The sequence below is a fragment of the Mus pahari genome, chromosome 14 (genome assembly GCF_900095145.1).
Source record: "Mus pahari chromosome 14, PAHARI_EIJ_v1.1, whole genome shotgun sequence".
Lineage (NCBI taxonomy): Eukaryota > Metazoa > Chordata > Mammalia > Rodentia > Muridae > Mus > Mus pahari.
In genome coordinates, this window is record NC_034603.1 from 29,840,044 (window position 1) to 29,855,003 (window position 14,960).

At 39.1% G+C, this 14,960-nt stretch overlaps 1 protein-coding gene across 1 annotated transcript in view; it reads right to left on the bottom strand.

The window, feature by feature from the left end:
* Ulk2 (unc-51 like autophagy activating kinase 2) overlaps window positions 1-14,960 on the bottom strand; it is a 79,511-nt gene that overhangs the window by 30,584 nt on the left and 33,967 nt on the right. Inside the window, exons 13-15 of the mRNA XM_021211814.2 lie at window positions 13,023-13,194; window positions 5,219-5,279; window positions 322-459 (exon numbers count right to left, since the gene is read on the bottom strand). Of these exons, the coding sequence (XP_021067473.1) occupies window positions 322-459; window positions 5,219-5,279; window positions 13,023-13,194 (371 nt within the window). The remainder of the gene's footprint in view (window positions 1-321; window positions 460-5,218; window positions 5,280-13,022; window positions 13,195-14,960) is intronic.

A 14,960-nucleotide genomic window follows, 5' to 3' on the forward strand; every position in this document is an offset into this window, starting at 1 on the left:
AAAAAAAAAAAAAAAAAAAAAAGTTCCTCTGCAAGGACAGGAAAAGTTCATATTTGATGACATGGTTTCAACTACTCCCATTCTGCCACTCAGTGCTATACAAGAACACCGCAGAGAATACAGTGTTTGCAACTGAATGAAGGGCTTTGTAAGGCAAGCATACATAAGTAAGCTACATCTCCAGTCCAAGTTCTTTCTCAGCAATTATATTTCTAGAGAAACACATGTGTGTGGTATTCATCACAATCTTTTGAGTATCAATAATAACAACAACAAAAAAAACCTATTAGACAAATAAAAAGAAGGAAGACACTGGCTTACCTTGGAGAACCATGTGGGTTTGTGCCAGAGCTGGCAGTGGATATAAGATTCTGTTCTATGCGCTGATAATTCCTTACTTGAGTAGGAACTGGAATTGGGGCTGTTTCGCTGTGAGGTGACACAGTAGGTTGACACTGCCTGTCATCATAATTTAAGAAAGGAAGAATAGTCAGACTAATTTTCCTTCAGTTGATCTGCTAGTGATATTTAGAGAAAATTCTAGAAAAGCACATGATCACTTTTAAATGTGAATAAGAAATCATCCTGTTTTTATAAAAAAAAAAAAAAATGTGGGCTGGTGAGATGGCTCAGTAGGTAAGAGCACCTGACTGTTCTTCCAAAGGTGCAGAGTTCAAATCCGAGCAACCACATGGTGGTTCAAACCATCCTTAACAATCTGACTCCCTCTTCTGGAATGTCTGAAGACAGCTACAATGTAATTGCATATAATAAATAAATAAAATCTAAAAAAAAAAAAATGTAACCCAAACTCATATCTGTCAAGAACTCTCCTGGCAGTTACACACATGCTGAGGACAAAAACTGTGTCAAAGCTGGGCAGGATGGTCCACGCCTTTGACCCCCAGCACCTAGGAGGCAGAGGCAAACGGATCTCTGAGTCCCAGGCCAGGAACAGAGAAAAATAAATCCTGTCTCAAAAAAAAAAAAAAAAAAAAACAAAAACGCACACGCATGCGCGCATGAACACACACACACACACACACACACACACACAGAAGCAGCAGAAGAGGAGGAGGAGGAGGAAGAGGAAGAAGAAGTGAATCAATAATCTAAAAAAAAAAAGTTCCTCTGCACTGAGGAAAAGCTCACCATTTGGTGAAATGGTTTCATCTGCTTACATTCTGTTGTTCACTATTACACAAGAAAGAAGTTTATGCCAAGTCAAGAACAGGACATCCAAAATCAAAGATGACTAGAATCTTTACGAAAGTCATAAATGAAGTAAGCATTCCCAAGGAACTCTCACAAACTGCAACTTGAAAATATGTTATGCAACTCATAAGCACACAGCTGTAGTCTGGAAATTCTGAAGCTCCAGCCAAACTCCTGACAACTAACTGCATCCAGCATATTATTCAGTACTCAGGAGGCGTGGGAAGTGGGAAGGCAGGTCTTCTGCCTGTGTAGACCTCAGGGCTATGTTTACTTCCCATACTTGATACAGGAAGAGATGGCACTCACTCAGGACATTAGTCACACCAGAGGATGATCTGGAGAGCTTGGAGGCAGGGATAGGTGCCTCTTATGTACTGCCCCCACTGTTTACTACACTTCTAATAATTTAAGATTATTATATTAAGAAAGCTTTTTATAGCTGGGTGGTGACGGTGCACAGCTTTAAACCCAGCACTTGGGAAACAAAGGCAGGCAGATCACTGCATTTGAGGCCACCCTGGTCTACAGAGGGTGTTCCGGGACAGCCAGGGCTACATAGAGAAACCCTGTCTAGAAAAAAAAAAAAGAGAGAGAGAAATAAAGAAAAAAAGTGCCGGGCGTGGTGGCACACGCCTTTAATCCCAGCACTCGGGAGGCAGAGGCAGGGGATTTCTGAGTTCGAGGCCAGCCTGGTCTACAGAGTGAGTTCCAGGACAGCCAGGGCTGTACAGAGAAACCCTGCCTCGAAAAACCAAAAAAAAAAAAAAAAGAAAGAAAAAAAGTAAGGCGAAAAGGAAGCAAGCAGGCTAACTAACTTTTTATATTTTCTGCATACATTCAAATTTTGCTCACATACTTTTCATTACTGAACAATGCATGCATACACACAAATAAATAACTTTAAAAAATTTAAATGTTTAGAAAAGACTTCCTGTTTTTCTTTTTGTTTTTTAAAGATTTATGTATTTTATTTGTATGAGTACACTGTAGCTGTATTCAGACACACCAGAAGAGGGCATCAGGTCCTATTAGAGATGGTGGAGAGCCACCCTGTGGTTGTTAGGGATTTAACTTAGAACCTCTGTAAGAGCAGTCAGTGTTAACTGCTGAGCCACCTCACCTGTCCCTCCTCCCCCTTTTTTAAGAGGAGTGTTGTGGATGGCCCTGGTGCTGTTTGTATTTTCATGTTAATTCTGCTTTCCCAGGATTGGTTGCCTGGACCAAGGAATAAGTCATGTACTCAGAAGACTCCTTGTGAACCTTCCCCTAGTGAATAAAGGAACCAATCACTGGGCGAGTAGTTTGGCCAGAGGAAGAGAGGAAGCAGGAGACAGATAGGGGCTTTTAGATGGGGACAGCCAGAGGACAAGATGTTAGCTACTAGTTAGTGTCTCCCAGTTTAGACCGCAAATCCATCAGAGGATTTAGATTTAATATGGTTTACAAGATTATGATTCTAGTTGTTGTGCCCGTGTCAATTACCATTGTTTCTTTTTTTATTATTATTATTTTTTATTTTTTGGTTTTTCGAGACAGGGTTTCTCTGTGTAGCCCTGGCTGTCCTGGAACTCACTCTGTAGAGCAGGCTGGCCTCGAACTCAGAAATCCGCCTGCCTCTGCCTCCCGAGTGCTGGGATTAAAGGTGTGCGCCACCACGCCCGGCTATTACCATTGTTTCTGAACTGAGTTTGTGTGGTGTTTTCCTTCCACAGAGAAAGGTATGCTGGCAAAGCATGGGTTTGCCTGATGTGTACCCCAAAAGACTGTGGGGGTTTGGAAGCATGGGGCTGGCATGGTAGCGACCCACCAGTGGGACTTAGTGAGCTGGGTGGAGAGATCTCTGAGCTCTAAGTCAGAGAGTCTCCATGAGATGAGAACAGGCCACTCATTGTCCTCTAGTGTCTTGCTGGCAATAGTGTGGATTCTTTTTTATAATTTCCCACAACAGAGGAGATTTGCTGCCTATAGAACCTTTCTATGTTAGAAGGAAAACTTTTTCTTTTAGGTTGCAATTGAAAGACAGGAGAGCCTTTGGAGATCAGTTAGTGAGACTGGCTTGTAAACTGAGACGATATTAGACAGTAATATGAAGCCATAAAAACCAAGGTAGGCCTGGTGTGTTGGCATACACCTTTAATCCTAGCACTAGGAGACAGAGGTGACAGAGGTGGGAGGATCTATATGAGTTTGAGGCCAGCCTGGTCTACAAATCAAGTTCCAAGGAAGCCAGAGCTAAATAGAGAGACTCTGCCTCAAGAAAAGAGGGGGAGTCTATAAAGGTATAGGTATCAGGTGGACAAATACACAATTCTGAACTACTATACTAGATTTATTTATTTATAAATAAGAATTATTTATTTTATGTATATGAGTACACTGTTGTTGTCTTCAGACACCAGAAGAGGGCATCAGATCCCATTACAGGCAGTTGTGAGCCACCATGTGGTTGCCAGGAATTGAACTCAGGACCTCTGGAAGAGCAGTCAGTGCTCTTAACCCCTGAGTCATCTCCCCAGCCCTAGATTTATTTTTTTAAAGATCTATCTATCTATTTATTTAATGTATGTGAGTACACCATTGCTCTCTTCAGACATACCAGAAGAGGGCATCAGATTTCATTACAGATGGTTATAAGCCACTATGTCATTGCTGGGAATTGAACTCAGGATCTCTGGAAGAGCAGTCGGTGCTCTTAATGAGCCATCTCTCCAGTCCCTATACTAGATTTACAAATCAAATTTTAATTGTTATGCAGAATTTAGTTGACAAAAGTACACGATTTATAAAACCAATGTCAATGGGCATACAATATATAAATAACTGTATACTCCCAGGAGGTGGGGGAAATTGGGTTGCAACATCCATCACTCTACTGAGTGCTAGGGTTAACCAAGCTATAGAACAATGAGAATATATTTAAGCCTCTCACTGTAAGCTTCAAAGTACTTCAGAGGATCAATTTTATGTATTTGTTATTAGAATGAAAATTTGTTTTAGTGGGTTTAGAACACAGACCTGTAATCCTAGCTACTTAGGAAGCTGAGGCAAGATTTCCAGTTTAAGGTCTGCCTGGGCTACAGACTAAGCTCAAAGCTAGCCCAAGTAACTTACAATCTAGCTTTAAAATGAGCTGGGTATATAGCTCTGTGGTACAGAACTTGCCTGTCATTGGCAGGGCTCTAGATTTAATCTCTAGCACTGCAAATACATACATAAACACATAAAAGTATTAATTGTTTTCTTTTAAGAAAGAAATTGTAAGCTTTTCCTGGTTGTGCAAGCCTGCTCAAGAGACTAAGACAGGAGAACTACAAGTTAAAAGTTAGCTTGGGTTTCCATGAGTTCAAGGCCAGCCTAGGTAACTTAGCAAAAGGCTATCTCAAAATGAAAAACAAATTGTTAATGGCTGGGCATACAGCTCAATAGAAGTGCTTATGTTGGGGGCTGGTGAGATGGCTCAGTGGGTAAGAGCACCCAATTGCTCTTCCGAAGGTCCGGAGTTCAAATCCCAGCAACCACNTGGTGGCTCATAACCATCCATAACAAGATCTGACGCCCTCTTCTGGAGTGTCTGAAGATAGCTACAGTGTACTTACATATAATAAATAAATAAATCTTTAAAAAAAAAAAAAAAAGAAGAAGAAGTGCTTATGTCTGAACAAATGAACAAGCTGAAAACCAAAAGCCCCCCCAAATAATATGTATGTGTGTTATATACATGAATGCATATATGTGTAAACTGTGAAACAAAAATTAAATCAAGAATAAAAGGTTAAATAAAGCCACCCAAATAACAAAATATCAATAATCTTTTTAAAATTAGAACTTCTAATCATCCTGCTTCCCTCCAATCTTCGAGGTGCTGAGATTACAATGGTGTGTCACAGAACTCACTTCTGTGCTCCTGCAATGGAACCTGTGTGCTAGAAAAGCACTCTACTAGCTGACTACATCCCCAGCCCCAAGATGAAAGCTCTTGTGGTAAACTATGGAAACATACCCTCCACACATAAAGAATTCATTTGAAGCATGTCTGGCCGCAGTCCCCATTGGCATGTCATCTAAGGAGAAAGAACAAACAATCACATTATATCACACACTTTAAAGAATGGAAATAACTTCCACAAGATGGTTTAGAAATAATCTGAACACAACAAGATGGGGAGTTGTTTGTTTTAGTTTCTTGAGACAAGGTCTCTCTATATCTGACTGTCCTGGAAGTCTCTATGTAGGCCAGGCCAGCCTCAAGCTCATAAGTATCTGCGGGCCTCTGCCTCATGAGTGCTAGGGTTAAAGATGTGAGCTACCATGTCTGTCTAATGATTGTGCTTCAATTACTACAAAAAGCAAATGAACACAGAAACTGCACCTATCTAGAAACAGAAGCTGCAACTTTGGACCCACCCATTCCCTCTAAGCAAACCTACAACCTTGTCTGTTTGTTTGTAAATAGGATCTCACTTTGTAGACCAAGTTGGCTTCAATTTACAGAGATTCACATGGCTGCCTCCCAACTTCTGGGATTAAAGGAGTGTATCACCACAGCTGGCTACCTGGTCTCATCTTTTTTCTTTCTGGAGTTAGACAAATCCACCACTCAGTAATAAGAACTTATTTCTCTTAGCTGAACCAAACTGCAGACCCGGGAAAGACCCTCTTGTCTCAGTGTTTGTAGGCAGTGGCTGGGCATGGCCCAGCATAGTCCATAATTTTTTTTTTTTGAGTTAAGGTTCCATATGTGCTCCTATGTTTATATATTTCTTCACTATTTACCATGTATAAAAGTTATGCTCTTTTTATCAGGTTCCTGTCTAGAGATCACTAAGAAGTGTTGGTACTGTGTTCAATATCATTTTGCTTGAGTGGTCTATGATTTCCTTTCCTTTCCCAGTCTTGTATAATTGTATGTATGCACATGTGTGTATGTATGTGTGTGATAATTTTGTATGTTGTGTGTGGTTTGTTGTTGAATTGTGTCTCACTATGTTGCCCAGACTTGAAAATCAGAGTCAAGGACCCTTCCCCAATTATGGTCTACCCCACCTTTCCTTCTAACTGGACTCGGGACTTCAGGTGTACTACACCATGATGAGCTTGCTTTTACAGTTTTAGCTTTTTTGAGACAGATTCTCTCAATGGCTTAGTGACTTTTACCACCTAATTTTGCATAAAATATATAAACTGGTTATAAAACAATGTGTAGCCTGACTGCTCTTCTGAAGGTCCGGAGTTCAAATCCCAGCAACCACATGGTGGCTCACAACCATCCATAACAAGATCTGACGCCCTCTTCTGGAGTGTCTGAAGACAGCTACAATGTACTTACATATAATAAATAAATAAATCTAAAAAAAAAAAAAAAAAAAAAAAAAAAATTCTATCTTAAAAAAAAAAAAAATGTGTAGCTCAACAGAATGTTAGGTACCCATCCTCTTGTACAATGCCTTTGTCAGCTTTTGAATAGCTTGCCTACTAAGACACTGTTCTGCTGAAACAGTAGCAGATATCATAGGCATTTTTCATCTTCTCTTCCATCTTTGTATATGCAGCTGCACACAGTTCAGAACTCAGGATCTTGTTATACTTCCTACATTAACGATCCTATGCCATTCTACATGATGTTAAATAACAGCTGGTCAAATAATGTAATTGTAGAATAAACCACTCTGATAACCTATCCTCAACAAGTAATGGAGAGTTACAAAACTCCTGTGAATGACCCTGAAACTGAGTACTGCAGTTATTGCACAGCCAGGTCCAGCTCTCACAAACACATCCTAGAAGGCAACGAACCTGATATTCTAGTGTCAGATAGTGGTTAGAGGACAAAGGAAACTAAATGAAGGTCACGAACAAAGTGCAGTGGAGCAGGACAGGAAGGAGTCTACTTTAAAGACACAATAAACCGGGGTGGAAATAAAGGAAATGGAAGTAGAGGCAGGAATGTACACTTGAGGCTAAACAGACATGTTGCTCAGTGAGTAACAACATCCACTGCTCTTCCAGACAACACAAACTTGTTCCCACACCCATTTCAGGTGGCATACAATGACCTGCCTGTCACAGCTGCTCCAGGGGATCCCGACTCAGGCTCCTCAGGCCTCTTCAGGCTCTGCAGTCATGTATATAACCTTCCCACATCTACATACACAAATAACTAAAAATAAAATCTATATGTAATTATAAAACAAAATTATATTAAAACAAATAAGAAATAACCCCCAGAAACCCAAAGTAATATGAAGCAAGGAACTTAGCTACATATCAACTTGGTAACTTAACTTAATCATAGAGTGGGAAGTTATTTCAAGTGACTTTAGGCCTTTATATACCTAAAGACAAAAAAAAAAAAAAAAAAAAAGCCGGGCGTGGTGGCGCACACCTTTAATCCCAGCACTCAGGAGGCAGAGGCAGGCAGATTTCTGAGTTCGAGGACAGCCTGGCCCACAGAGTGAGTTCCAGGACAGCCAGGGCTATATAGAGAAACCCTGTCTTGAAAAACAAAACAAAACAAAAAACCACCCAAAAATATCTCCAATAGCTTTTAGTAATTTTATTTAAGTCCTATTTTTATTGTTCTATGAGACCACACTAATATTTTGAAATTCCACAGAGAAAAGGAGACAAGAAAGAACCTGTACTTATATAGGCAAAAAGAAGAGAAAAACTTATTAACACAGAAACATACAAGCTAGGGCCGGTCACCCTGGGAGGTAGGACAATCCTCCTGAGAATCTGCCTCAAAAAGGAAAAATGAACAAGAAAGAGAGAGAGGAAGGGAGAATAGTAAGAAAATAAAACTAAAGAAAAGAAAATCAGAAAGGTGATGGGTAAGATTAGGTTCTTTCTCATCTACTTGACCCAAGGAAATAGAATGATTAGCTCAGGAAAAACAAACAAACAAACAAACAAACAAACAATTTACATTACAGAACCCTAAAAGGCTTCAAATAACCAGCAATACCAGATACCTATAACTCTCAACATAGGGCTAAAAACAGGTTATCTGAATGTTTGATTTAAAACAGCTGGCAGGTTGACTCAGCAGGACCGGAGTTCAATCCCTAGGACCCACATGGGAGGAGGAGAGAACTGACTTCTGCAAGTTGTCCTTTGGCCCTCACAAGTACATATACATACTTAAATACAATAAAATATGCCTTTTATCTATCTACACTTGGGAAGTAAAGGAAGGTAGATTTCTGAGTTTGAGGTCAGTCTGGTCTAGAACTAGTTCCAGGACAGATAGAGATAAAGAAACCCTGTCTTGAAAAACAAACCAATGAACAAACAAAATTTAAAAGTTAGAACACAGAGCCGGGCATGGAGGCGCATGCATTTAATCCCAGCACTCGGGAGGCAGAGGCAGGCGGATTTCTGAGTTCAAGACCAGCCTGGTCTACCAAGTGAGTACCAGGACAGCCAGGGCTATACAGAGAAACCCTGAATGAATAATGAATACATTATAACTTTATGTACTGGAGAAAAAGGTGTCACTGTGACAAGATGGTTATATTTCATTATGGTAACTACTTTACTAGGCACACCTACCATACAAAATATTCTATACCTTAAATAGAACCATATAAGCTGGGCATGGTGGCACATGCCTTTAGTCCCAGCACTTGGGAAGCAGAGGCAGGCAGATCTCTGTGAGTTCAAGGCCAGCCTGGAGTACAAAGCAAGTCCAGGACATGTAGGGCTGGTTACAGTGAGAAATCCTGTCTCAAAAAACCAAAAACCAACCAACCAAACAAACTGTATATATCCATAGAATTTATTTTAAAATATACGAAGGAAAAAGCAGTTGAAGTCATCTCCATTTTACCATAGGTAGCAATGCCCAACCATACCTAAAGCTAAAGACTGGATATTTATACTCAAGGTACAGTTAAACTGATTTCTATACTATAGAATTCCACAAAGAATTAAAAATAAGCATACTACAGCAAAAATAATTGACAAAGTTATTAAGTGAAATTGTATACTAACTCTTGAAACTATAGGCATTTATTTATTTTTATTTTTTATAGGAATTTATGATACACTAAAATATTATCAGTATTATTTTGTTTACACAGAAGACTGTGTCAAAGTAGCCCTTCACAAAGGAAATAGTCCAGTGAAATGTAACAGCCATATATATCCCCCCAAATAGACATTGAAGTAAGATAGCTTCCTTCCTTTCTATTTTAGGTATGTGATGTATGTGTACACAAAACACACACACACACACACTTTTCTGAAACAGAATGTCTCACTATGTAGCTCCAGCTGTCCTGGATCTCACTCTGTAGACCAGGCTGGTCTTGAATTCAGAGAACCACCTGCCTCTCCCTCCAAAGCACTGAAATTAAAGGTGTGCATCACGGCATGCCTGGCTAAAAGATAGCTTTCAAACTGCTCATGGTGGCACACAATCCCAGCATTTGAAAGACAAAGCTCTGAGTTTGTGGCCAGCTATGTCTAAAAATCCAAGTTCCAAGATAGCTAGCTAGGGCTACACATAGTAACCCTGTCTCAAAGAATAAAACAAAATAAAAATCTTTTTGTTGTTGTTTTTGTTTTTTTTTCGAGACAGGGTTTCTCTGTATAGCCCTGGCTGTCCTGGAACTCACTTTGTAGACTAGGCCAGCCTCAAACTCAGAAATCCGCCTGCCTCTGCCTCCTGAGTGTTGGGTAAAATAAAAATCTTTTTTTTTAAATTATTTTAATTTAACTATTTTATGTATATGAGTACACTGTTGTTGTCTTCAGAGATACCAGAAAAGGGCATTGGATCCCATTACAGATAGTTGTGAGCCACCATGTGGTTGCTGGGAACTGAACTCAGGACCTCTGGAAGAGCAGCCAGTGCTCTTAACCACTGAGCCATCTCTCCCGCCCCAAAATAAAAATTTTAATTGGCTTTATTTTCTACTGTAGAATTAGCCAGTGCTTTGTTCTGTAAAGCAGAGGAAGAGTTCTATGGTGAGGTTGGTTTTACAGTTTTTTAGGGCTGAAGAAGGGAAAACAAAACAAGGAGATAGCTGGCTGTCTAAAAGCCACATGCCTGGTAAAGTCTGGATGGGGTGGCAGAGCACAGACAGTAGTAACTAATTCCTTTGCATTGAGCTACTTCCTGTAATTCTTTCTATGGAAAGATCAAGATGAAGAGACCTTAATTACAACACTTAATTGAAACTAGGTTGCTTGAGAAATTTAGCAGTTATCTTTCTGTACTTAGAGTACTTGTGACTTTGTGAAAGACCAGATTCAGATTGACGCTCTCTAACTTCAACATGAATGACTTCACTGTGATTGTTCACTGAGCCCTAGTCCACAGATTCCTGTCAAGATTTTCTATAATATTTAGCATTTTCTTGTTGAGTTTGTTTGTTTGTTTATTTATTTATTTATTTATTTGTCAGCGTTTGAATTGTACAAGTTCTTATTTCATGGTGCAATACTTTGTTTTGTTGTATACTCATGATCAAGAGGATCTATGGGGCAGTTAAGAGCACTGATTACTACTGCAGAGGTCCTGATTATGTTCCTAGCATCCACATAGCTCACAACTATCATTTACTCCAGCTCCAGGTGATCTAGTGCCCTTTTCTTGCTTCTGTGGGTACTAGACATATTCGTGGTACATACATATACGTGCAGATAGAACATTCACACACATGAAATAAGAATCATCTAAAAAATAATAAGAGAGTGTAAAGTGTTTGAAAGGGACTGAAAGCGTGTGTCACCATGTCAGCTTATACCAATTAAGATTTTTAACTGGGTCTGCTGCTAACACTGATGACCTAGGTCCAATCCGCCAGACCCATAAGATAGAAGAAGGAAGATGAAATTATTATTGTTTTGATCTCTAGGAATGTAGGCACATACACAATTTGATCTACAAAACAATTGCAGGTAAAGTTACGTATGAAAAAAATTAAATTGTGAAAAGAAAATATCATTATACCATTGGCAGCACATCAAAGATCACAGGCACAACTTCTTTTTTTTTTTTTTTTTTTTTTGGTTTTTTGAGACAGGGTTTCTCTGTATAGCCCTGGCTGTCCTGGAACTCACTCTGTAGACCAGGTTGGCCTCAAACTCAGAAATCTGCCTGCCTCTGCCTCCCGAATGCTGGGATTAAAGGCGTGCGCCCGGCTAAGGCACAACTTCTTGACACTGATATTTCAGAGACAAATCCGGCACTCATATTTTATAAGGTACCCACTTTGAAGAAACTCTGGCACCTGTACTCAGACACCTATAATAAATTTTAAATACTGAAAATGCTTATTCTAGTGTAAATCAGTAGGGAAATGGGCAAATTGGGCTTTAGTTTTACTGTAAAATTGAAGCATTAAAATTAACTAGTCAGCCAGGCGTGGCAGCGCACATTCCAGGACAGCCAGGGCTACTCAGAGAAACCCTGTCTCAAAAAACAAAACAAATAAAATGAACTAGTCATAGCCAAGTAGCAGTGGCACAAGCCTTAATCCCAGTACAAGGGAGCCAGACAGAGGCAGGTGGATCTCTGTGAGTTGGGGGCCAGCCTGGTCTACAGAGCAAGTTCCAGGAAAACCAAGACCACATAGAGAAATCCTTTCTTGAAAAAAACCAAACAACCAAACCAAACCAAACCAAACCAAACCAAAGAAGAACTAGTCTATGACTAGACATGCATCTAAGTCCACAACAAAAAAAGGAACAAAAAACTATCGAATTAAGCACTCTATAACATTTACTTCAACAGAGAAAAGACAAAAATACTGTTTTCTATGAATCCATGTACAGTCTGAAGGATCAAAATATTTATAGGAAGAATACAGATCCAAAGGACTAAGAAGAGCCTAGGGACTTTTTATGTACTTGTATTTTCCTATCTTTAGAAAATTAGTTTAAAATAAATATAGGAATATACTGGCATGCCATGGTGATCAATTTGAGTTTCTACTGTAATATTTTGTTTGAAATATTTCATAACTTCAAAAGTTATATTATTTCTAATAATGAGCTAAAACCATGCACTACAGGGTGATATTTACAGGTTAGCTCCCTAGGTTTTACAGCACTGATTCTAAGTGCACACACACCTGCAGGGCTCTGTGCTTTCCTATTCTTTTCAGTTGTTCAGGCTGAGAACTATGACCTGGCCAACACAAACACAACAAGTCTTGCGCATGGGAGATGCACCTAATAAATTAAGTGGGTGACAGGCAACTGAGCAGATCTGCACCAACCTGTCCTGCACACAGAAGGACCAAAGCTCTAGCTCTCCTATCTCTTTTCTATGGCTTTTCTGGTACTCTTCACTATTCTACATAGCCCTGGCTAAGTTTACTTAATCTGGATTCCCCCCTAAACTTACTCCCTACAGATCTAAAGGTAGGTATGGTAGTGCATACCCACAATAATCCCAGGACTCAAGAGGCTGACACAGGGAAAGTACACATCTGATGTCTGCATGGGAGAATCCCCTCACACCAAAAGAGACTCCTCTGACTAGTAGATTTTTTTTCTTTAATGGGTTCTTCCTTTACATCATCCCTTTAAAGTTACTTACTTATTCTCCTCGTTTTCTATTTCTTTCTATGTGAACATAATGTGAGATTATTTCTTTAATCATTTTCATTACCTTCAGAATTCAAAAATACTATGTTAGAGAAAATCACTAAACAAATTTTAGAAAAGCAGGTATATAATTCTAAGAATTCAAAACAACTAAATAAAGGTTCCCTGCACAACCAGTTGTAACATTGAAGTTTAAATTTAGTAAATTAAAAACTATAATGTGTACAAGTAGAAAAGATTCTCACATGAGTGGTCTGACGAGATGTTGTGTGGAACCAAAACAAAGTCATCCGTGTCACAAGAAGAGTTCTTGCTACTATTACTGGCAGAGTCTTTGGACACCTGTAGATAGTTGGGAGGACCCAACGGTGGGGAGGATAAGTTTTCTTCCTGAATATGCTGCATATCTGGAAGGGACTAAAATAATAACATAAAATTAAAAATGTCCTAATAATCAAATACAAGTCAGAAGAGCCTAAAGAATATTTCTTTTATAAAAATGGGAATAAACATCCATCTAAGGTTTTACACACACACAAAATCTTTTCTGAAGATCTCTCTTTTAGAAAAACAGTTTAAAATGTTTGCAGAAAGACTTCTGAATGAATGACTCTTAAAAACATAGCACTTATCACATGTACATATCTACCCCACCTGAAACTTTGGAGAAGTTAAGATTTTTATCATTGAGACATCCCCAGTCCCAGCTCATGGCCTTGCAATGCAACACTAAGTAACTATTTACTTAATGACTAAATATATAATGTCTAGTGACTTTAATCCCATACTGTGCATACTGAAGAAAACATTGTACACAGAAAAGCAAAAACCATGTTATGTAAAAGAACAGACATATAATATGGGTAATGTCTGTTAGACTACAAGTTTATGCTCACAGAAAGATTTAAACAACCTTACAAGTATGGATGTGTTTCTTTTATTTTTGTTATTAAAAGGAAGAGGTGGGCTGGGCAATGGTGGTGAACACCTTTAATCCCAGCACTTGGGAGGCAGAGACAGGCAGATTTTTGAGTTCGAGCCCAACCTGGTCTACAAAGTGAGTTCCAGGACAGCCAGGGCTACACAGAGAAACCCTGTTTCGAAAAACCAAAAGCCAAAAAAGAAAAAGAAAAAAGGAAGAGGTCTGTGGCAGATAGGACAAGAAAGGAAGAGAAATATACAATTACATTTAAACAACAACTTAGGCATAAGCTGCTATATATCTTTTGGCATTTGGCAAGCTCAAAGACTGGTGATAACTCTACTGAAATGCCTTGATTATATAATGGTTCTAAAACAATCAATTTTATAAGTTGTGTTAGTCTCTATGATCCTCTTTAATATTAGTATTTCAGAAAAGGATAAAACAAAAAGCCCTACATCATACTCTTTAAATTCAGGCCTTAAACCCCCAATTCACTTTTCCCGAGTCTTTAAATATCACTTAAAATGAAATTAAGTCTCAGAAGCAATTTACCACATCTGTTTATATGTGTATCTGTGTGCATATCTGGGCATGTGTGAAGGTGTGTGCAGTGCATGTGTATCAAGAGATCAAAAGTCGATGATCTGTGATGTTTTTCATCAAGAGCTATTCATCAGCTGTTCTGGAACTAACTATGTAGACAAGACTGGCCTCAAACTTACTGAGATCCATCTTCCTCTGCTTATACCTCTCAAGTACAGAAATTAAAGGCATGTGCCACTGGCCCTGGTCTTGCTCTTTAAAAATTTATTTATTTGATTTATGTGTATGTGTATTTATGCGTGCAGACTGTGTACATGTATTCAGAATTCCATTTTACAACTAGATAAGCCAAAACATAAAAGCTCAGAAGATTAGTAATTTTCCCAACATTACATAACTAAAAGTTAATGAAACTGAGATGTGACCCAAGAGCCTTGCTCTGTAATTTCTTGCCAGTGACTTAGATGGAAAATTCTAACTTCTTTCCCTGCTATTCAAAAGCACCTGCATCCACACCCACCTTGACTTCCTCTCTTGTCTTGTTCAAAGCTTGATACTTCTCTTGCATCCAAAGCTGCTCTCACAATGGAGATCAGGTCCCGACATTGTACTCTCTATATATTCTGGCTTTTACATAAATGTCTTCCTTCCTTCCTTCCTTCCTTCCTTCCTTCCTTCCTTCCTTCCTTCCTTCCTTCCTTCCTTCCTTTCCTCC